Raw genomic sequence first — 22,975 nt, 5'->3', positions numbered from 1 at the left:
TCTGTATTTATAGATTTTTGGATATGCTTGAAATTAGTACTGAAATAATTATGGTCCAATTGATAATGATCTTGCTTAGGTTTAATATAATTGTTCTCATCATTAATCATTATTTAATACGACCACTCAACTAGTCTATCGGTTCTTTTAAAGTTTTAGGTTACCAAAACTGTTTGATCGGACAATTATACTATAATTTATAAACTAACTTTTTAAAGGTATATTAGATATAAAGTTTACTTCTTAACCTAGACTTAGTTAACTTTTACTTAAGAAACATAATATTGTATTGTAGTTCAATTGGTTTAGCATTTGACAAAGTGAGGAAACCAATGAATGGTACAAGTACGAAGCAGTGTACAATTACCAACAATGAACAGGTTTGTGAAAGACATACCGATAAGTCTGCCAGTGTATATACAATATAGTACAACACACTTTTATGCTCATTCACAGAGGTTAGGGAAAAGAAAGAGAAATACTTGAATGGAGAAAAAGAGAAGGAGAGAGAGAGAGTGAGGAACAATGAACAGACAAGAAAAGAAAGAAGAGTCTAAATCTGTCTAATGATATTGTTGACCGATTAGTCCACTTAATCAAATTCACACGGGAACTGCAGGGAGAAAGCGTTTTTCTAAACTAGAAATTTGGTTTCTGTTCTCAATTTATTTTAAGATTTTGTTTAGTGGAAGATGCAAAGGAAGGCCATTCTTATTCATTAATTTCCACTATACACGTGCATTATCATTTTTTCCACTCGGGTGGTTAAGTCCAAACTCATCTCTCTTTTCCCTAAAGCAACCTTTTTTTTTTGTAAAATGGTCTAGATTGTGCACATATCTTACCTAGTTTATGCAGGTATCTTTTCCCAAACACAGCCTATATATCATTTTAACTCTATACAATGAACATCACAGTCTGGTACCTGAAGTATTTCTGCCACATAATTGGTGTAAGGAGTAAAAGCTGATGTTCCTTTTTGCTTGAGATTACTATTGAAGCTGTCATTACCAAGACGAAATAAACAATTAGTACCTAACCATAGTAAAATAACATAAGTGGTTGCTGATCAAATATTTGGCTTCTAGTTAAAATATTATTGTATTTGGAGGAGCCAAAAGGAGTGGCTCTTGAGTCATCTCATCTGCATATTCATAAACCCTTCTTTCTTATTCCTCTTGGAAACTATCATGCTTTTTCCTCCAAATTTCTTATGTCATTTAAGTGAACATTATCCAATCCAACACAGAATGAGCTTGGAAATAACACATTACTGCACACTTAGTATAATAAATTGACTTGTGGAACATTTATTTTTTTTCTCTCTTGTGTTGTGCCTGCTTTTGCCTAAACACTCTGCCAATTGAATTATTATAGTCTCCATGATATGGACTGCCTTTGTCCAAATGATGTAAGCATTTTTTGTCCAAAATGATTATCCATTAACCCAAGTTGCCTCCCCCACGTTGCGTCACCCATGTCTATGTGCCGCATGTCTTTCTCACACAGCTTGTTCAGTGAACCTCATACCCCACATACCACATGAACACACCATGCATCTCACATATGCACATAAATAAACACCACACAACACCACACGCTTCTTTTATTTAATTTTAGATTACCTTTTTGCCAAATCCTTAAAAGGGTGTTTTTCACCATAATTACCTTTTCACACACAAAAAAAATACTAAACCTTTGAATACAACATTCCATTGCAGTAATACAACGTTAAACTAGCATTATAGCTGACAGATAACCTTTTTGTTTAATCAGAAGTTCGATACTTCAGTTTGTGTGTATGAAAAACATTTATTAAGAGAAATCAAGCTTTAAAATGATCTTGTTTTGTAAAAGATTAGTCACTAGTCATTGACTGTCGGTGAAGAATTACCATAATTCCAAAAGAAAAAATTACCACATTAACATATAATGCTTGACATTACATCAACCTATGCTTAGAAAAAACGAAACTGATACTGTTACTCTGGCCACATTCAGTGGGGCCATTTCAGCAATTTCTCTCCCTATATATACTTGTCTCACTCTTGTTTTCTTCATCTCGAATAGCAACTTAGTTCCACTAATTCTCCATCAGTGTTTTTCTCAAAGGCCCTGCAATCTTTTTGTTCACAGATATACTGCTATATAGAAGCCATGCAGGCCAGTGAGATCACAGGACTGAATTATTTACTCCCTTCAGACCCTTGTCCTTACCCTGGTCACTACAGCATGACTCAGAACACCATCCCCACATTTCAACTCCACAAACTCTCAAACCAGTTCTACGGTTTCCAAAACCCTCAGCAAATGGTTGCAGAATTCAGCCCCCCTCAGTCCTCATGCATCAGCAGCACCTCCACCTCTGATGAAGCAGATGAGCAGCAGCAAAGTCTCATCAATGAGAGGAAGCACAGGAGGATGATATCGAACCGTGAATCAGCACGCAGGTCACGCATGAGGAAGCAGAAGCACCTTGATGAACTCTGGTCACAGGTGGTCTGGCTCAGGAATGAAAACCACCAGCTTATGGACAAGCTGAACCATGTGTCTGAGTCACATGACAGAGTTTCTCAAGAGAATGTTCAGCTCAGAGAAGAAGCCTCAGAACTTCGCCAAATGATATGTGACATGCAGCTACATAGTCCATACCACCCTCCTTCTCTGTGCCCCATTGATGATGATGTCTCTCCCTATGTCAAATCTGATTCCTCCATCACCAGCTCCTCCAACCTGCTTGGCTGAATTTGAAGACAAGACCAAATCTTCAATTTTTCTTCTCCGAGTTCTTGTGTGTGTGTGAATTGTTGTGGAAGTACAAATAGTAGCAGTAGTAGTCTTTGCCTCCCTTTTGAGATGTATGAGGTGAAACCATAACATAACATAAACGGCAATGACATGTTCTTGAGTTTCTAATCTTGGTGTCTGCTCATAAATTTTGCCACTATCTTCCAAGTTCCAATGATACGATATGTTCCAAGCAATATGCATTATTTAAAGTGGCTACAGAGCTATAAACAAATCCTGCTGGGTTAATTGTTAGAACCAGCTAGTGGGGCACTCTGCATAATCAAAAACACCATCATAGTACTGGCCCAGAAAACAATTACAAAACTCTCACTCATGATCTCATCATCCAGTTCCAGCAATCTCCAAAAAAAGAAAAAACACAACAGATTAAATAATAAACAACATATGAAGTCAGAACATGTCTATGGATTTTACATAGATGTTTACAGTTTGAACTTTAAATAGTTATCATCAGATTCTACAAACTCGTAATCTGCGATATTTATTTTCTGTCAGTAATGAGTTTTTTCCACCACTCCATTAATGTGCTGCTTTCTGTTTAGATGAATCTTGACAAGATAAAGATCAAACACAAATATCCCATTACAGTAATAGTTCCTGCAACAATGTTAGTGAAATAATTTTTGAAGATTGTATGATTAAATAAAATTGGTGTGGTGTTATTGTTAGTGTTGTGGAAGTAATTATGTCAGGTGCAGATGAGTGACGATGGAAAGAAAAAGGAAAACATTTGGACAAGGTACGCACTAGACTAAACTCCTCTGTAGCAGATGATATCCTTTATGGTAGATGATGGATAATGCGTTTTTTTCCATTTTACAGGTGTTAATGGGTCGGTGTGATTTAATGTTCTTCAAGACAAACTTCAATGATGAAATTTCTGTTTTATTTTTGGTTTTGTCCACTCACAAATATATTTAACTACCAAAACATGTTTTTTTCGTCAATATTAAGATAATAAATATGAAAAAATATTTATAAATATAAATTTATTTATTATTTCTAATAAATTTATATTTAAATAACACAATGTTTTTTATTTAATGTTTAGAGTGTGAAATGTTAGAGAAAAAAAAAGGTAACTTTTTTTTTTAATTTACTTTCCATATAGGACAAAATGTAGAGAGATGCTCAGAACCGAAACCTCTGTTTTGACTAAGTCCATCAATAGCAGTTTTTCGGAAGACTTTAGCCTATGAGAACGTTTTGATGGAAGACTCTGTGTCGTGTGATTTTTCATTTACTGCTATTATTTATTGATAGAAAAATTTATTAGATTGAATTATCAAATTGTATTTAAATGTAGATCATAATGTTATGAAACTCATGAGACGTGAAATGACGTTATGGTTTGGAATTAAAATTAGATGATGAAATTATACTTTATATTTTATATAATATAACCATAATGTTTGCAAGTCCTTTCAAATTTGAAATCATAGTTTCCAAATTATGATAATAAAAGAAAAAATGTTCTACAGTGTTTAATCACTGTCATCTAAATACTGTAAAAAAAAGCTGACTTTTAATGGAGGAGAGATAGAAAGAAAAAGTAAAAAGAAAGAAATGTGACATATTAATAATTGATTTTATGAGATGGGACCCAAGATAAAGAAAAATTATATATATATATAATAAATATGAAGCACTTAGGTGCTCCAACTCCTATATTCCATAGTTAATGGTTTGTTTCTCTCGTATATTCCATGAGTAATCGAGAAAACGTGGTTCAAATTCTAAATATATTCCACGTGTAATTCAAAATCTTTTAAATTACATAATTTGAAATACACTTTTTGATCATTTAATCCATAGTATAATTTAAAAAAAAGTTATTTTAGACTGCCTAATCCATTAATTATTATTATTAAAATAATTATTACAAGCTTATAAAAAAATAAATTTAGAATGTATTCTCAAATAACCCTATTTAGAAATCTGGGACCTTTTTTTAAGTATTTGAAAGAGTGGTAATTTTAAAAAAATAAATAAGGATATTTTAGTAAATATGTTATAGTTATGAGAAGTAGTAAATAGTTAGGAGGTGGAAATAGTAAATATGGTTTCCTCCTTCACCACTGGGCTTTAGGAGTTTGGGCCTAGTGATAGACGTTCTTTTAACATTGTACTTTCGATATTTATTTCCGATGAAAACTGCGAATAATGTGAGAGAAAATTATTAAGGTAAACAATATTTAATCAAATATTCAACGAAAACATTCGACAAAAGGAGAATATGTGGTCAAAAAAGTCAACTCAATTACTTATATAGTTGAGTTATGTTCACGTTAAATTAATTAAATTGAAAGATTAAATTACAGACCCAACGAAACCCATTTTGACCGAATGAATGGTTGACTTGTTAAACTTATTTTAACCTCTGTATATGAATATTAAATAAAAAAACACACCCTCTTACTAATTCGTTTAAATAATACTATATTGTATAAAGTGATAAATTTTTAATGAATCTCGTCACTTATTTAATGATACTTTTAATAAATTTTAATTGATGAAATATATTAAATATTGATTATATTATTGACGGTATTGTTAACGGTACTATTTGTAATCTCAAACAAAGAAAGAAAAGATGGAAGTGGGGACAAACTAAATTTCAATATTGCTGTCATAATGTGAAAAGAGAGACTGTTATTGGGCCTTACTCTGACCCAAGTTTCAACGAAAACGTGGAAAATTTTTATTTTAGGAAAAAGTTATTTTGTCAAACATTAAAATAAAAAAAATTAATTTTCAAATAAAATTAAATAGACTTCTTTTGAAAATTGTTAAATATTTTTTTTCTCTTTTACTTTTGAAAAATAAAATTAGTTTGTTTTATAAAATATATTTGAAACATCAAATAAATCTTATAAATTTTAGTTAAAAATTTAAGTTTATATATTTTAAAATTAAAAAATTAATTCTGATTTTTACTGTATTTAACCCTTTTGAAAATGACGAAGCATTTAAAAAAGTAACAAAGTTGCTAAAAGAAAAAAAAATGTTGAAAACCTCTTATAGAAATACCAAGAACAGTGAACGGCGTCGTTCCTCCCACCTCCCACCATGTTTCACCTACCCCCATTCGAGTTGGTAGCTATGCAACTTTGACCCGCAACTTTCATCCACTTTCACTATTTTATTTTCTAATTATATTATTAATGATTAATTAATTAATTAATTAAAGAGAATTATATGTATATATAAATAAAACGGATAAAAAATGATAATAAAATAAATTGTTATTTCTCAGTTGGTCCAAAAATCTGGCTGCTTGGCCACGTTTTCAAGTTGCAACTGCGGCAATAATGATTTTTTTATTGGTAATCTTTATGACTTTTATTATTTTTAATAATTGTATTAATATTTTTTGACAGATGATTAATAACTAATAGTATTACTCTTATGTTTGTTATTTAATATATATATATATATATAGCGCCTGTATCCCCGGATCTTTTCATCTGTGATCTGTGATTTTGTGGCCATAATTTTTCTGTGATTTGGTTAAAATTTGAGGTTTGCACTTGAAGACTTTTTTTTCTCCCTATCGTTTTGTTTTTGGGATTCACTCTGAGATAGTGTTGGTGGTTAACATGAACTTATGATGTTTAGTAATTGTTTTCCTAATCTGGCTAGATTTGTTCTGCATGTTGTGGTTTTTGTTGGAAATGAAGAGTGTATTTGCTATTTTTTTCTGGGTTTGAGCTTCAGGGTTTGCTGATCTGGGTTTATGTTTATAGTTTTATATTGATTGACAACCCTTGTTGTTGTGGGGTGAGTTTGTTGGACTGTTGAATTCTTGTTGACACTGATTTGCTTGCGGCGGATACACTTTCGATTTGTTGGGTTACTCTTGTCTGTCTTTACTTTTAATTTTTTTAGAGGAATGTGCTGTAAGATCATGTGAAGTTGGCTGTCTTTCTGTAATTTTGGGTGAACAAATAATTGCTTTGGATTGCAACTCGATTCTGTACTGTTATTTGTATTTGGGCACTTTTTTGAATTTTGAGTTTTGAGATCGAAGCTCTTGCTGGATAATGCATGCAGCTTGTTTGGTTGTCGGGTTTTAGTAATAAGTACTATTCTTTTAGATTAATGAAGAGAACACACGAGCCTTAAGGTGCTCTGATGTCTGTATGGCATGATCGTAGGGTTCTTTTGCGATCTCACTTTTTAAAAGAAAGTTTGGTAATTTTTCTACCTTTTTATCGCTGAATATCTCTTAGACGACTCCCTTTCTTCCTTTCCATACATTATATATTATTGGAATTTGTTCAAGATCGCTCTGCTCGGTAGAAGTTTAATTTGTTCAACAATCAGGCTCTAATTCTCTTTAGTCACCGTAGTTTATAGCATTTTTTTGTTTTCCTTCAATTTGAAATTCACTCCAGCTTTTGTGTCATCGTTCTTATTATTGCATTGGATTTCAATCATTGAGCAGGATAACAATTATGGCTCAACCCTCAACAAGAATAGGCCTCGCTGGACTGGCTGTTATGGGCCAAAATCTAGCACTCAATATTGCTGAGAAAGGCTTTCCCATTTCTGTTTATAACCGAACCACATCCAAGGTTGATGAGACTGTAGAACGAGCAAAAGTGGAGGGAAATCTTCCAGTTTATGGCTACCATGATCCTGAAGCTTTTGTTCATTCCATTCAAAAGCCTAGGGTGATTATAATGCTAGTTAAGGCTGGGGCACCTGTTGACCAAACCATTAAGACCCTGTCTGCGTTCATGGAAAAAGGTGACTGTATAATTGATGGTGGCAATGAATGGTATGAGAACACTGAAAGAAGAGAGAAAGCAGTGGCTGAATTGGGTTTGCTCTACCTTGGGATGGGAGTTTCTGGTGGTGAGGAAGGTGCTCGTAATGGTCCTTCTTTGATGCCTGGTGGTTCGTTTGAAGCTTTCAAATACATAGAAGATATTCTTCTCAAGGTGGCAGCTCAAGTCCCTGATAGTGGTCCTTGCGTGACATATATTGGTAAAGGTGGTTCTGGTAATTTTGTGAAGATGATTCACAATGGTATTGAATATGGTGATATGCAGCTGATTGCAGAGGCTTATGATGTGCTGAAGTCAGTTGGAAAGTTGTCAAATGAGGAACTACAGAGTGTCTTCTCAGAATGGAACAAAGGTGAACTTCTGAGTTTCCTGATTGAAATCACTGCAGATATATTTGGAATTAAGGATGATAAAGGAGATGGATATCTTGTTGACAAAGTTCTAGACAAGACTGGCATGAAGGGTACTGGTAAGTGGACTGTTCAGCAAGCTGCTGAATTATCAGTTGCTGCTCCTACTATTGAAGCATCGTTGGATGCTAGGTTTCTGAGTGGGTTGAAGGAGGAAAGAGTGGAAGCTGCAAAAGTCTTTAAATCAGGTGGCTTTGGTGATATTGTGACCGATCATCCTATAGACAAGCAGCAGTTGATTGATGATGTTAGGAAGGCTCTTTATGCAGCCAAAATCTGTAGTTATGCACAGGGAATGAATCTGATCCGTGCAAAGAGTATCGAACAGGGATGGGATTTGAAGTTGGGTGAACTGGCCCGAATTTGGAAAGGGGGTTGCATCATTAGGGCTATATTCTTAGACAGAATCAAGCAGGCATATGATAGAAACCCTAATCTGGCAAACCTTCTTGTTGATCCAGAGTTTGCAAAGGAGATAATTGATCGCCAATCTGCCTGGAGGAGAGTTGTTTGCCTTGCTATCAATTCTGGTATCAGCACTCCAGGTATGTCTGCTAGTCTTGCTTATTTTGACACTTACAGAAGGGAAAGGTTGCCTGCTAATTTGGTGCAAGCTCAGCGTGACTACTTTGGAGCTCATACATATGAAAGGGTTGACATAGAGGGGTCTTACCATACTGAGTGGTTCAAGCTTGCCAAACAGTCAAGAATTTAGATCACTTTGTTTGAGCCCGTGAGGATTTCTAATAAATGTAATGTTTTCTGCTCAGACTGTGTGCTGAGTTGAGTTTACATAGCCACTATGTGGTGAAGTGTTATTATTAGATTATTTCCAACTGAATTGCTTGATATTCCATTCTCCAACAACAATGTTGTATCTTTGCTGATTGTGCTTTGTGCTTGATACAAAATTGGTCCCAGTTCCTGATGCCTTTTTAATTTTCATATTAACAAGTTTTCCTTTAACACCATCGATGTATGTTATGTTACAGTAGGAGTTGAAATATTTTATTTCGTAGTTAACTTAATGTGTTTGATGTTCATTTATTTGTCAAGAGCGATCAAGTTTGGTCAGTTAGAGAATATTTAAAATGTCAGTAGTAGATTATGTTAGAATATCTCTCTTGATTTATTCAGGTTTTGGTTTTATTATTCGTGGGCTTAGGCTTGTACTTCAAGTACTATTGCTAAACCTAATTATTAGTAGAAGTATCAGTACTTGCTTATCCAAATTGAAGATATCTTTTTTTTTTTAATTAAATTGAGTTTTCTTTCTATCTTTTTTTCCTTGATCCTTAACTTATGTTGTTTAACATACATTATCTTTTGATTACATGTTGTCACTTGTCACATCATTGAGATTCTCATAGGTCAATAGCTTTTAGTGTTATGGCAACATATATTGAATGATAACGAAAAATGGATCTAAATAAAATCCTTATTTACTCTGACTTTGTTGTATACAAACTTTACATAGCTAATGTGAACCCCATATTAGTGGGAATAGTGTTTTCTCAAGCCAACTTAAAATTTTTCATTTTTTTTAATTTATGATTCAACAGTTCAATTTTTGGTTCAGATAGGCAATCGGCATCGATTAATCAATGTAACTGGCCCCCGTTAGAAGGAGTATTGGTTTTTCTTACTATATTTTCTACTTTAAATCTCTAATAATTGAAGACTTTTGGAATTGCATACTTGTGTAGGTTGACACATTTTTATTTTGTTGTAGCTTGCCCCACAGATAAAGACAAATGAAAATCTGGCTTGCACAGGTGTTGAGCTCTTTTTCCCTCCCATTTCCTCCACTTACTCCTTGTGTTTGAAGAAGTTAGATGCGACTGGAGTAACATGCAAATTCCTACTCTTTTTTATGCTCCATAGAAAAATGCATACATTTACTTTTTCTTTCTTTTCCCGTTTGTTGGGTTTGAGGTTAGAATTTACACTTTCGTGACATTTTATGTCAGGCCTTACCTACCTAATTGATCTGTTCAACCAGAAAATCAATGTATTGATCAAGTTTGCTCTGTTTAATCCAAATAACCATCATATTGTAAAACCTGTGGGGAACTGGTCAAGGTGCAGGGCAGAACTTGTTTCATTTTTTATTTAACTAAAAATAATTTTCGTCAAACAAAGGCCCATTGTTGTTGTTTTGTTACAAAGGTTCATACACGAGGTTCACATATAAATTGTTATTATTACCTTATTATTAAATTTTCACGTTACATTTGGCTTTAGTTTAAAAATGTTATCTGACTTGTATTTTTTATGACTTACTTGAAGTGAAGATCATTTAAATTTAACATTGAAAAAAATATGAAATTGTGACTAAATTTTACCATGGTCGATTATCAATCTTGAATCAGTGTCTTGAAATGGTAACTGATATTTTGAAACACTATTTAGGAGTGGTTGAACTTTCCTTTTAGTTAGTTTACATATGGCCTTTTCTTTACATTTCCATTTTCCTCTACATCTTTCTTGTATTTGAGCTAGTGGTTAGAAGTAACTGTGAACTCATTTTTTCTTTGACATTTTCGTTTCTCTCTGAGCTTCTTGGCTTTTGTTTCATTTTCTTTGAAGTCTTCAGTGTCAATAATGAACTCAATGATTGAGAAGCCCATAATGATTTTTTCAATAATGAGCTCAATGATTGAAAAGCCTTTAATGTTTCTTGGCTGAATCACGGATTGCCTCAATTCATGTGCAACTTTTACAAATAATTTCTTGCCGCAATTCTTGTTATTTAGAATTAAAGGCATTGAATTGAAGAAAGTTACGAATTTGAATCATGTTATTTTATAGGATCTCTGGTTTTACACATCATTCATTACCTTTGCCTGCGTTACTTGCTGTCAATTGATATGGAAGAATCTATTCAAATCAGAAAGTGATATTGCAAGTGGTGACAAACCATTTGAGTATTTAAAAATAGCTTATAGACTCTGAAAAGTGACAAAGTTCAGGGTGAATGATATGTAATACTTCTCATGGAAACTTTATAATTCCAGACCCTGATGCTATCAAAATTTCCTTTGAAGTTCTAAAGTAGCAGTTATTGATATTATAAATGGGAAATATAAAAATCAGTTACAATTAATGTTTCAAGTTAACAAAGACTCACTTCCCTTTGTTTTCCTTCTTTGCTAAAACGTGGACAAAAGAGAAAAAATCTCTTTTCTATCTTCTAAAAAAATACTCTAGCAATTGGTTTTATACGACTGTGAGCTTTTATGATTCCTTTCAAGTCATGTGTTCCCTCATGTTTTTATGTCACTCATACAGCCTAAAACTTGTGATTGCCTTGCTGTTGCATTCGTGTCCAATCTTTGGAAAGGTTAGTTCACATAACCAGCCAATGCCCTGTCACTGCAACAAAGCTTTAATTGCTTATAGTTGTCATCTGTGTAACTATGTGAAACCTTACCATCTTTCCAGCGGAGCATACCCCATTCGTGCTGCATAGCATTTGGCAGCACAGACACATGCATGCACGAATCATTATTGGAAGGTTTTTGATAGAAAATATTTTCTCCCTTTTGCGCTATTATCCTCGATCTTTTGGCCACATCTCTAACTGCCCCCAGGCCACTTTTTTTGTGTCATGTTTCTTGTTTCTTCTGTCAACCAGCTCAATACAACTTTTGCGTGCGTAATCATCAAGAGAGTTTAAGGTTGGAATTCAAAATTCTTGCAGCATTTTTTACCTCTACATCATTTAGTTTTGGAAATTTCACAATTATGTTTTTCAACTAAAACGTCCTTTCACTCTTAATTCAGCTGTGTTTTGCATCAATGACGATGTCTTGATGGATGACCAGACATCTGGCATCAATTTCTACTTTGAACTGAGGTAAAAAAAAAAAAAGAAGTATACCTAAAGTTGGAGTTACATGATAGAAGATTTGACTCTTATCTAGAATTCCTCCCTCCTTGAACTTGGAAGATAAAACCATCAATTATTTTTCAGGAAAACTAGTGTTATTTGGCTTGAATACCACTGATAATGCCTCATTTCAGGCACATTTCTGGTGTGTTTCTCATGGCTCATGCATTCATCCTCTCACATGGAAGTTTGTTTCCACATTCAAAGAAAAATAACGTTCAACATAGAGTTTAGGTTCAAAACACGTAAAACTTATGATATTCAAAGAATGTTTCGGGATATTTCCTTTGGGTAGAAGAGATGTGTGAGTACAAATCAACAAATTCAAATTATGTCGATGCATGGTTACAAAAATCCCTCAGCATCATATACAATGGAGATTTTAATCATTTTTTACTTCTGCTGTCAACACGTTTCTTCTCCTGTTTGCTTGCATTCTTCTTAGAACACTTGCTTCCATGATCTTGTTTATCTTTCTTAGATGCCGCGGTGCCGTGACTAGTCTGGCTATGACCATAGGCATGGTGATAATGTACAGGACCTGAAGAAGCATCTGAAGCCATTGAATCATCACTTTCTTCTTCATCTACTTTGGCCCCTTGCTTCTTTCTCCTGTTGTCACCATAGATGTCATGATTTCCATAATTTTCATTGCTGCATCCAGCATCATCTTCCTGCATGGGAGAGGCAATATACATAGTCCAACCAGATTCACTACTGCTACATCCTTCTGCACTACCCCAGATTTGTTTAAAAGAATCCATTCTGAGGCAGGAAAGCTGTGTGTATGCCAATTCAAAGCAAAAACAACACACAGGGGAACAAAGAATGAGAATCTATAGCTGATGAATGAAAATCTACATGGAACTTACATTAATAGAGATTCGTAGATAGATTGCTTGATATCTGCTTATCTGTTTCAACTGCAAAAAGTGTGGTAAAGGGCCAAAAAGGTTCTGAAGTGAAATGGTAGATGCACTGTGTGCTTGCCAAGGGCTTAAATTCAAGGAGGAGCCAGGAAGGTTCCTAATACATCTTAAAATAATTTCAAAGCATCAATTAAACAAAGGGAATGTTGGGACTGCCATCTTTGGTCATAAGAAGTATCTATAAATAATATTTTTTTAACCTCTGCCTTTCCCATCTTAAATAGGACTCTGACTTTTATTGCATAATACAGATGTCCCAATAGCACAATGTGCACAACTGGAGGGAATGTAAAATCCCTGTCTTTCAATATGCTTTATTAAGTGCCTTTTCACTTTGTGTGTATCCATCATTGCATCAAATTCTTTGTCTTGTCTGTAGAACACAGGCCAATCTATCTCTCATAACATGTGTTTTTTCTATTATAGTTTTATTAGTATGGACTGTTTTCTTCTTCACCAATCCTTGTAGACAATATGACTCATATTTTTAAGACCATATTTACAGAGATCGAATTCACTTTCACTCTAACTGATAAACTATTTGCTGATCTATATAGGTGCGTGTTTGTGTAAGTATCTTATATTATGTATGAAGTATAAAGTTGGTACCCTTTGAAATGAGAAGCTGAGCAGTCTTTTTTAATGAACATTGATTAGTTTTCAAATTTATACTTAAACTCCAATATAATATGATGGCAGGTCGTTGTTGGTAAAGGGTTGTTGGCTAAACTAGTTTAGGTGTGATGTGATCGTGCTAACCACAAAGTTAGACCACGTAGAAGACATACTAAGTTTGGTCTAATGGAAAACGGAATTGCTTCTTTTATGGCAAATCTTGATAATCAAATAACAAATCAATGAATTACCAATATACATCAAAAGTCTCTAAGTTTGCTACGAGTGTGTGACACATAAACCTCTTTTATGTTTTAAAATTTAATAAGTTAAATACGTATTTAGTTCATAAACTTTTAACCTTAAATTAAAATATTAAAATTTTTGGATGTTTGATATAGTCTAATCTTCTAACTTTAAAATTAAATATATATACTTTTTTAATCTAATGACATTACATTTTTTTATTTATTCATTCAAATATCAATTTAAAAATGATTTTTAAATTTTAAAAATAAATAGATATAATTTTTTAATTTAATTACATTAACTTTTTTGATGTATTAACTCAAATACCAACCTAGAATATCCTTTAACATATAAAAGAAAAGTTGATGTTCTTGAGTTAAAAAAACTGTATTTATTTAATTTTAAATTTTGAAAATGAAAATATATCAAAATTTGAAAAAAAAAATTAAATTCGCAACTATATTTAAAAATTAAAAACATATTTAATTCTAAACTTTAAATTTTAACATCAATTAAACCTACTAAAATGATTTTTCACACGTATTAATTAACAGAAACTTGTTTAGCTAGACGACTGAAGAAGGTTTGTAAGGCTGTAGGTGGGAAAATGAAGAACAAATTGTAGGTTAAATTATTTGGGTAGGATAGGGAACAGACCTATCTTATATAGGTTTTGGGGAATCCTATATAAGTTTTTTTATTCTTTTCATAATATTATATGGATTATGTTTACTAACTAACTGTTGCCACAAATAGTTTATATTAAAATTGTATAAGCAGTTTGCCATTTGAGCTAGGACTCTTGAGCGGTTATGTTACTCTTTTATTTCAGTCCGAATACATTTTAGTTAACAGAAAGAATTGTTAATATATATTTATATACACACTTTTTTTTTGTTTTTTTAATTTTCACTAAAGATATTCTTAAAGAATAGTCTGTTTTTCCCACATATAATCAAGAATCAAATGTTGAATTAGTCATCTGAAAAAGCTTAAGATTTTAGAAATCTGATTTCTACTATTGTAACACTCTTTTCCAGAACAAGATTGCTTGTTGAAGCTCTTAAGAGTATTATTATTACTATTATATATTATTATGATATTTTATATTATTATTATTATTGTTATTACAATTACTATATAATTCTCCCAAAGGTCATATGGTTTCCTTGAACCATAACTCCACTAAATTACACCAAGACAGTAATTTTTTTCAATTGAACTTAACCGCTACAATAGCGAGTGCTAAAAAACAAGAACATGACCTGGATAAACCATTTCAAGTGCAAGATAGGTTAAGGAGAAAAGTCCAGAAGTAAGGGAAAAACTAAAAACCAAGTGTAGAAATCAAGAACCAAAATGATAAAAACTAGAAAATCCAAAAGGGAAAACTCTATAAAAGCTGCACAAATAAATTATAAACAATTTTTAACAGATAATATATACATACATATGCCACTAAGAATGGATAATGCTCAACAATTCACTCTAGACTGTGTTCACGTAAGACTCAAACTACTTTTGAGTAACAACTATGACAGCCAAACCCATTCAATAACTTTTGATTGAACAAAAGTAATACAGAATTACACTTAGGCGGTAAGCAGCACTGTGAAGTATTCTCGTGAGTCGTGACCAATCAATGTACCATTGCAGATGCAAAACAACCTAAACTGTGAATATTATCGCTACAGTAGTGAGATATTGAAGTCCAAGGCTAATCAACCACATGATTGGAAGGGCTTGAGAATGGGGCGATTAGTTAATTGATATACATGTATAGAAACTCAATAGAAACGAACGTAGAAAATTTACTTTATAAGGAAAACGATTGGGCAAGATATGGAAGGCATTATCATAATTTTTCTATGACAAAGGTGACATGATACAAAGCAGATCATTTCAAGGCCCCCCACAAGGAGATACCTGGGAGAAAGACAAAGGTATGATCTACCACTTTTACAATAACTTATCAATCAAACGTTTCTTTACGCTTTTCTCTGTGCCTCTCTGGAACTGACCTACACAAAAAGGAGAACCTCGTCAATAAAGGACGAAGGCATAAAGAAAACACACCGACTTAAACTGCAGTACTGGAGCAATAAGTATCAAAAGACCCAAAAAGACAAACTACAACCAGCACTTCTGTAAAGTGCAGCCTGAATGGAAAAAGGTAAGTAAAGCACATGCAAAAACTTATTCTCCTTATTATGGTGAAAACATCTAAAATCATTTAATTTAACAATGCCAACATGCCTGAATGGAAATTTTTCAATACCAGAGGACAATTTTTTTTGGTATAAGATACACTGAAGTATTATTTTATCAATGCATGCATCGCTTGAAGTTCTTGGGATATATATAATTATTTTGAACATCCCTGCCAATTCAGTACTTGTTGACACAGATCAGATCATAAGGAATTGTTTCCGAACCAATTCAGAAAATCATAACAAGGATCATGACATTGTCCCTAAATTGTCAAAATTGTTCTCTCCTTCATAATTCCCACTCTTTCCCATCTCTCAGCTAATGAAAATGAGCATCCCTCTAAAGTCATTTGCTGCCCTAATCTCTGCCGTGGAATCATCCATTATTTCTTTTTATACTTCAATGTGTCAAACAGCAAGGTCATGAGACTAACAATGTGTCAAACAGCAAGGCCACGAGACCAAAATTACTTCAATGTTGGCGTGCTCCATTCACATTCTTGACTTACTATACTTTGTTGTTAAGATCATGACACCAAAAACACTTCAAAGTGGTAAGGTAAATCTCATTCTTCACCTTGTAATCAATAGTCTTGCACATAGAGGAAGACCGCAAATATGCCTAGTACATGGATTAATAAACTTACATATTGGTGTTGCAGTTTCACCAACTTAAGCATGGAGCTAACTAGCAAATATGCCTAATACTAATTACCTACAATCCGTAGACTATAATGGTGGCAAAGGTTCTTACATGGACAGACAGATGTAGCAGTCGAATTGTGTTTGGGACCACCAATATATCAAGAGACCGACATATTGGCAATAGGCTTTAAGGTGCTTAAAGAAGCTATGTCTACTTGAAGAGAATGGAAATTAATAGAAAGAAATAAAAAGAAAATATACACAATTTAGACCAATTACTTCTAAATCAAATTTTATTTTGTGATAAAAGCAAACAATGCAATAAATAATGTAAAATCAGGATGCAACCAGCTTTATAACTATTTCTTTATGAATTAAGTAGTAAACTTCAATTCACAAGTATGAATAAAGGCCTTCCAATACACATTTTGAATTTCAATGGTAACAAAATATGAGCCTTAAGCTGTTCATTAATTGACAACAGAATTACCAAGGCCAAGTTGTTGATCTTTCCAGAAAGATGATAACTACTAACACTAATCAAGCATAAAAGAAGAAAACATAAAATAATAATAACAAAACATGGTCAGGGAATAGATGATGGCACCTTAAGTCATCGCCTAGATCTATTCCTGCAGCAGCGAAACTCGGCTAACAGCTATATGATCAGAGGACCATTCAGGAGAAGGAAGTGCTGTGTCTTTCCTCAAACTCTCCTCATCCAATAGCTCCAACAATGACTCCACAACCAATGAATCCGCTGAAACCACAAAAAGACGTCACTTCATAACAAATGACCAGGATGTTAAGTTGATCAAATTAATAACATCATTGCAAGATATCACACCTGTGTAAAACATGTAATCTAGAGAGCCAATAAAATCTCTGGTTACATTAGTGAATAAAGGTTCATTTGTTACATTGTCTAGTCTCCGTTTATGCTGCTCAAATCCAAGACCAACTGTTCTTGCAAAGGATGAATAAGCACTGACCTAAAATTGAGATGAATCCACAGCCAGGAAGCAAAAAAATCAACTAAAATCAGGAACCACCATTTTGGGGAAAATACATAATATATAAGCAATTCTTCAATACATTACCAGTGGCAACTGATGAACCAACTTGCTGTGAGGACGCAATATATCAAGTGGGTCACCAGCTAAATCAGGATGGGATGGGTCTACCTTTCCCATTGCAAGAAGTGCATGAGGAGCACTACAGAAAAATAAGAATATAAATTTAAGAAACAAATTATTGACAATAATAAAAGACCCTTGCAGAAGAAACAAATAATATATCCAGAAAGTAAACAGACCTTCCTGGAACTGAATTAAAGTCTCCACAAACCAACATTGGAATGTCTGCACTAGCAGCAATTTTCTCCAAATCCTTTCAAAAGAGCGTGCACCTAAAAAGAAGAGGAAATTCATAAGTGTCATGTTCCAAATAAGCACACTATTCAATATGATGAAGCAAAAGAAATAACTTACCTGCCAAAGTTTGACATCCTTTAAATCTTGATGAACATTTACATGTGTACTTGCCTAAAATCCACAAGCAATATATGACTAAGTAATAGAGATTGTGTTACTAAAAAGGTAATTGAACCCAAACTCACAGAAAGGGACGAGTGAAATATTGCATACCTTTATAAGAAATAAAGAAATAGATCCAATGATGATTTTAAAAAAAAAACAAAACTAAACCATACAAACATTACATTAAACATTTAGACTTAATTTATGTAAAAAGAAAATCAAGAGTTCTTGTATCAGAACAACCATCATCCTAAAAATAATAAAGCAAAAGCTGCTTAAGACAAAAAGCCATAAACAGATATTACAAAATGAACTGTTATAACAATGCATGACTAAGAAGAGAGCACCCTGGAAAACAAAAAGGCATACAACATAGATATAAAGTATACATCATGGACCTTGACGGTAAGCGAATGCAAGACCATCTTGGTTGAAACAAATAAAGAAAAATTAAGAGTTTACCACGCAAAGAAGCTGTCTTTTCCCAGGATTGTCAACAGGCTGGTTAACTTTTGCTTCTAAAACAACTATTAAGGCAACATTATCCTAAGAATGTATAGAAATCTTGGTAAGGACTACACAATAAGAGAATCATTATTTCAAAGTAACATGCAATCTTTAGTGCAATAAGCTACCTTAACCAGTCTATTCAAGGCAGTTTTTTTCTGAGTGGTTGGAATCACAGCATCTGTTAAAGACTGTGCAGCCTTATTAAATTCAACCTGTAAACAAGCAGATATCCCTTTATGTTGTGTACAAACCAAAGAGAACTGGCATACACTGATACACACAAAAATTTCAACCTCGTATTTTTTCACAATAGCTCCAATAAATGACTCCACAACCAATTAATCCGCTGAAACCACAAAAAGACGTCACTTCATAAACTGTAAACAAATGACCAGGATGTTAAGTTGATAAATTAATAACATCATTGCAAGGTATCACACCTGTGTAAAATATGTAATCTAGAGAGCCAATAAAATTTCTAGATACATTAGTGAATAAAGGTTCATTTGTTACATTGTCTAGTCTCTGTTTATGGTACTCTCCTCAACCATATTTCAAAATCCGATGATTACTGAAACTTTTTAACCTACATCTTTTGAAATCTGTTGAATACTTTTATCAGTGTACACAGTTGGTTGCTACTTAATATCACCAAGTGTCTAACGTAAAAGAACTATGTTCCCTTTTCCCAGTTATGTGAACAACTATAAAATAGCACGACAAATATCAGAGTTCAAAATTTGTCAAAAAGCACATCGAATCAACCTAAAGCAGAGACGCAACTGCAAATGATCATCTGGCTTCCATGAATCTTTAAAGTTTATAAAGAAAATAGCCCCATCCACAAAACATTGCTAGAAAACAGAATGGGATTTCTACTCTACAGCTGAACTTTTAAGTTCAGATCTAATTTATTTTCAAGGTTCAGATAGACAATAAATAGGACAACAATAAATAGGACAAACAGAGGGCTTGAGTTAACAATGTTCCACTATTAGTAAGGAGCAGAGATACTAACCGGAGGAGGAAATAAATTATCTTTAAACAGAATGCACGATACTCGTATCATTCAAACAGAATTCAGCACCAAAAAACTTATTCACTAGCTTCACCCTCGCAGAGTTCATCACTCGATTCACCCTCATAGAGTTCATCACTCGTTTCAACCTCTTCCTCCCCGGATTCCTCACTTCTTAGCTCATCATTCTTGACCAACGAATTGTTGTCGTCACGTTTCAATGACCCATCCCCGCGGTAGAGAAGCCCCGTCTGCATGACACGGTAGAACTAATCTCTATGTCGGACAAGAGGGTGCGGGTCAACCAGTTTCCCACTCTGGTACCCTTCCCTGAGAGTAATAGTGGTCGTTTTACACTTCAATGAGAGGTAAAAGATGCCGGGATACCGGGTGAAAATCCGTGTAAACTTGTGCGGAAGATTCAACTCTTCCCTCAAGCCCCTCAAGTAGTTTCTCTTTGCTTTCTTGTGCAGAGTTAAACTCAAAAGTTCGTGCAGAACCCCAACCACGCGCTTCTCCATCAAATCGCTGTTGGAATCAATCTTGGAGAAATCAGCATAGGGAGAAACATAAGGCAGCTTCTGAAACTCCTCCATCCACGTCCTCACCTTCTTCTGCGCGCCGTAACCCCTTGGAAACTTCATCGGAAAAGCCAATGCCGATTGTCCCCGCTTGAATTCCCGGTAGTGGGTCCCACATTCGTTTATCTGTTGAAGCGCGGACACAGCGATTTCCTCAGGCCATCGCGCTAGTTTGAGCGAAAAGACGCCGTTCGACTTGACAAACTGGAAGTGGTCAGGGAAGTTGGGGACGAGGGTTTTCTCGAAGGAGTCGGGTAAGCCGAGGTCCTACTTGAGCGCGTGGAGGGAATAGAGGGACAGGGCGCGTGAGCGGGTCATCATGAGGAGCCTGGAGAGGCGTTCGACGGCGTTGTTCTGGTGAGCCTGGTGGAGTGCGAGTTCCTGGAAGTGGAGAAAAAGTGCAGTGTCGGAGAGGCGGAAGCAGGGGAGGGAGGGCCAGCGCGGGTGCGGGAACTCTTGGAAGAGGGTGGGGTAACGGCGGAGGAAGCGGAGGACGGGGACGGTGAGGCCGAGGAGCTTCTGCCAGTCTGCGACGGATTTGGCCGTGAGGAAGGCGGTGGAAGAGCGATTGATAGCGTCTTTGAGGAGACAAGCCGCTTTGAGATCGGTTTCCTTGTCGATAACGTGGTCGAGGCTTCGGTTCTTCACCCATTTCAAACGCACTTTCACTATGCCCCGCCATTGCTGCCTCTTCCACGGAATCACGCCATTTTTCTTCATCATTTCCTTCCACAACAAAAACCATATTTCTTATTCTTTGAATAATCTAAGCTTTAAGGAGGTACAGAAAGAAACTTCCTAAAGAAAATCCTTTCGGCCCAAATATAGATGTATATATGTTGGCCCATTAACATGGGAAACTATTCAACCATCCTGAACTATATAATCTTTATAAATATATTTTCACGTTAAAAAATATAAATATAAGTCAAGATGGCCGAGTTGGTCTAAGGCGCCAGTTTCAGGTACTGGTCCGAAAGGGCATGGGTTCGAATCCCATTCTTGACATAATTTTATTTTGTTTTTAATTGTCTCAATTTTTTTGTATGTCTTTCTCTTTTAGCACATTTTTTTTAATTATTGTCTCCATATTTTTTATGTCTTTCTCCTTTTATCTCTTTTACTATGCTTCCGTAACATGTACTTGATAAGACTTGAGAGGTGTCTGTCTCAATTTGTTTGTGAGTGAGACATGAGAGGTGTCTAGGGTTCCAGCCATAGAAATTAATCCACTATAGTTTTATCTGAATTATGTGGAATATCCCCATAGCATATTTATACATTATCTATTGCCAAATGGTTAAGGTTGTATAATTAAAAACAGCAAAAAATATATGATTAATGATGCGATGAAAATTAAGGAAAATTAATAATACACGTAAAAAACTATGGAGCTGAATGGTTTTTTATCTTACTTTGTATGAATATATTCGTGGATAACACATACCTATACTCTTCAATTTCAACCCTCGTGAAGAAATGTTGTTGTAACCTAGAGGCATCTTCAATCAATACATCACTAAATTATCTATTTACAATAAAATCACTAAAAACTGGATGCATATTTTCTTTCCTTTTTTAGTTTCATATTAGTTTGGAATACTGGAAAGTGAATGGATGGAACATGAACGAACAGAAAAACATAAAAAATAAATACTCCCTTCTTTTGTTTGGATTATGACAAGAGGAAAGAATAAAACACGATGGGAATCACAAGAAAGGTATCAAAATACTCATGTTTTTAATTTTCTTTTTATCTTTATATTTTCCTTTTCATGGTTATGATGTTTTCTTGTATCACTCAAATTCATTCAAAATGAAAATTAATGTTATTTTAAGGTTAAGATGTTGTAGTGCGTTTGAAGTTTTGAAGTTGTGACATTCCGTTGACTCATTTTGCACTGTTGGCATTTCTTGGCGCCGCGTTTTTCAACGTGAAAATGAGATACCAGAGACAGCAATATGCAAAGAAGAATGAAAAAAAAAAAAAAAAGGTTAAAGAAACAAGTGTGTTTCGCCGCTGCTTGGAAAGTTTAGAAGAGTAATACCAAATCTTTGTGGCTCCTACAAAGTGAAGGCCACGTTGGTTAAAAAACAAAAGGCTCCACTTTCACATGCCTAGATGCTGTTTTATCCTATGCTACCACTTTTCTCTCTCACTTTCATGGCTTTTTCGACTTCAATGCTAGCCGCGATTATTTCATCTCCATTCATTTCTTACCCTAGCTTAATTGATTTCTCATTTTTTTAATGGGAATTAAAATTTATCCATATCTCAAATTTTCATACATTTTGTATTTTAAACTTTAAAAATCATATCTACTATGCTATTAGATCTAAGTGCTGTCAAAATAGATCATCCGACCTAACCTGATCCGGTTCATCACGGATTAATTACTTATTAACTCAACTCAACTCGACTCATTTATTAACAAGTCAGAAAAATTCAAACTCGACTCGATCCACCACAGATTGATGGGTTAAACGGGTTGGTTCACTTACTCACTTACAATTTTTTTAAAATAAAAAATGTTACAAACTTTTTTTAATTTAAATCTAAATAAATTTTACTCTCAAAAAATGATGATAAACTCAAGACAATTCAAAATAATAAAAAAAGTACAATACAAGTATAATGAGTCGGAGAGTATTTTTTAGGGTTTCATAAAATAATAAATTAATAAAATAAAATTAAGTGGGTTGGCGAACCAACCCGGCTCACCACGGGTTTCACTCGGATGAGCCGGGTTTGAAAATACATTTTTTTCAAATCC

The 22,975-nt window shown here is 34.2% G+C and overlaps 3 protein-coding genes, 1 non-coding gene and 1 pseudogene across 4 annotated transcripts; 3 read left to right on the top strand and 2 right to left on the bottom strand.

The window, feature by feature from the left end:
* Nucleotides 1–2,073: 2,073 nt before the first annotated feature.
* LOC108328587 (basic leucine zipper 43) lies at nucleotides 2,074–2,916 on the top strand. Its single transcript, XM_017562465.2, has one exon. The coding sequence runs from the start codon at nucleotides 2,158–2,160 to the stop codon at nucleotides 2,743–2,745; it is 588 nt and encodes a 195-aa protein (XP_017417954.1). The 5' UTR covers nucleotides 2,074–2,157; the 3' UTR covers nucleotides 2,746–2,916.
* Nucleotides 2,917–6,216: 3,300 nt separating this feature from the next.
* On the top strand, nucleotides 6,217–8,946 carry LOC108329276 (6-phosphogluconate dehydrogenase, decarboxylating 2). Its single transcript, XM_017563417.2, has 2 exons — nucleotides 6,217–6,333; nucleotides 7,259–8,946. The coding sequence occupies exon 2, from the start codon at nucleotides 7,269–7,271 to the stop codon at nucleotides 8,727–8,729; it is 1,461 nt and encodes a 486-aa protein (XP_017418906.1). The 5' UTR covers nucleotides 6,217–6,333; nucleotides 7,259–7,268; the 3' UTR covers nucleotides 8,730–8,946.
* A 3,220-nt stretch (nucleotides 8,947–12,166) lies between these two features.
* On the bottom strand, nucleotides 12,167–13,860 carry LOC108328245 (protein SOB FIVE-LIKE 3). Its single transcript, XM_017562078.2, has one exon. The coding sequence runs from the start codon at nucleotides 12,668–12,670 to the stop codon at nucleotides 12,293–12,295; it is 378 nt and encodes a 125-aa protein (XP_017417567.1). The 5' UTR covers nucleotides 12,671–13,860; the 3' UTR covers nucleotides 12,167–12,292.
* A 3,307-nt stretch (nucleotides 13,861–17,167) lies between these two features.
* Nucleotides 17,168–19,877, bottom strand: LOC108327135 (carbon catabolite repressor protein 4 homolog 2-like; annotated as a pseudogene).
* Nucleotides 19,878–21,128: 1,251 nt separating this feature from the next.
* On the top strand, nucleotides 21,129–21,209 carry TRNAL-CAG (transfer RNA leucine (anticodon CAG)). Its single transcript has one exon. It is a non-coding gene; the product is annotated as a tRNA-Leu (tRNA).
* The last annotated feature ends 1,766 nt before the right edge of the window (nucleotides 21,210–22,975 follow it).

This window comes from Vigna angularis, chromosome 2 (assembly GCF_016808095.1).
Source record: "Vigna angularis cultivar LongXiaoDou No.4 chromosome 2, ASM1680809v1, whole genome shotgun sequence".
Taxonomy (NCBI): Eukaryota; Viridiplantae; Streptophyta; class Magnoliopsida; order Fabales; family Fabaceae; genus Vigna; species Vigna angularis.
This window is presented reverse-complemented; position numbering and strand designations above follow the sequence as displayed.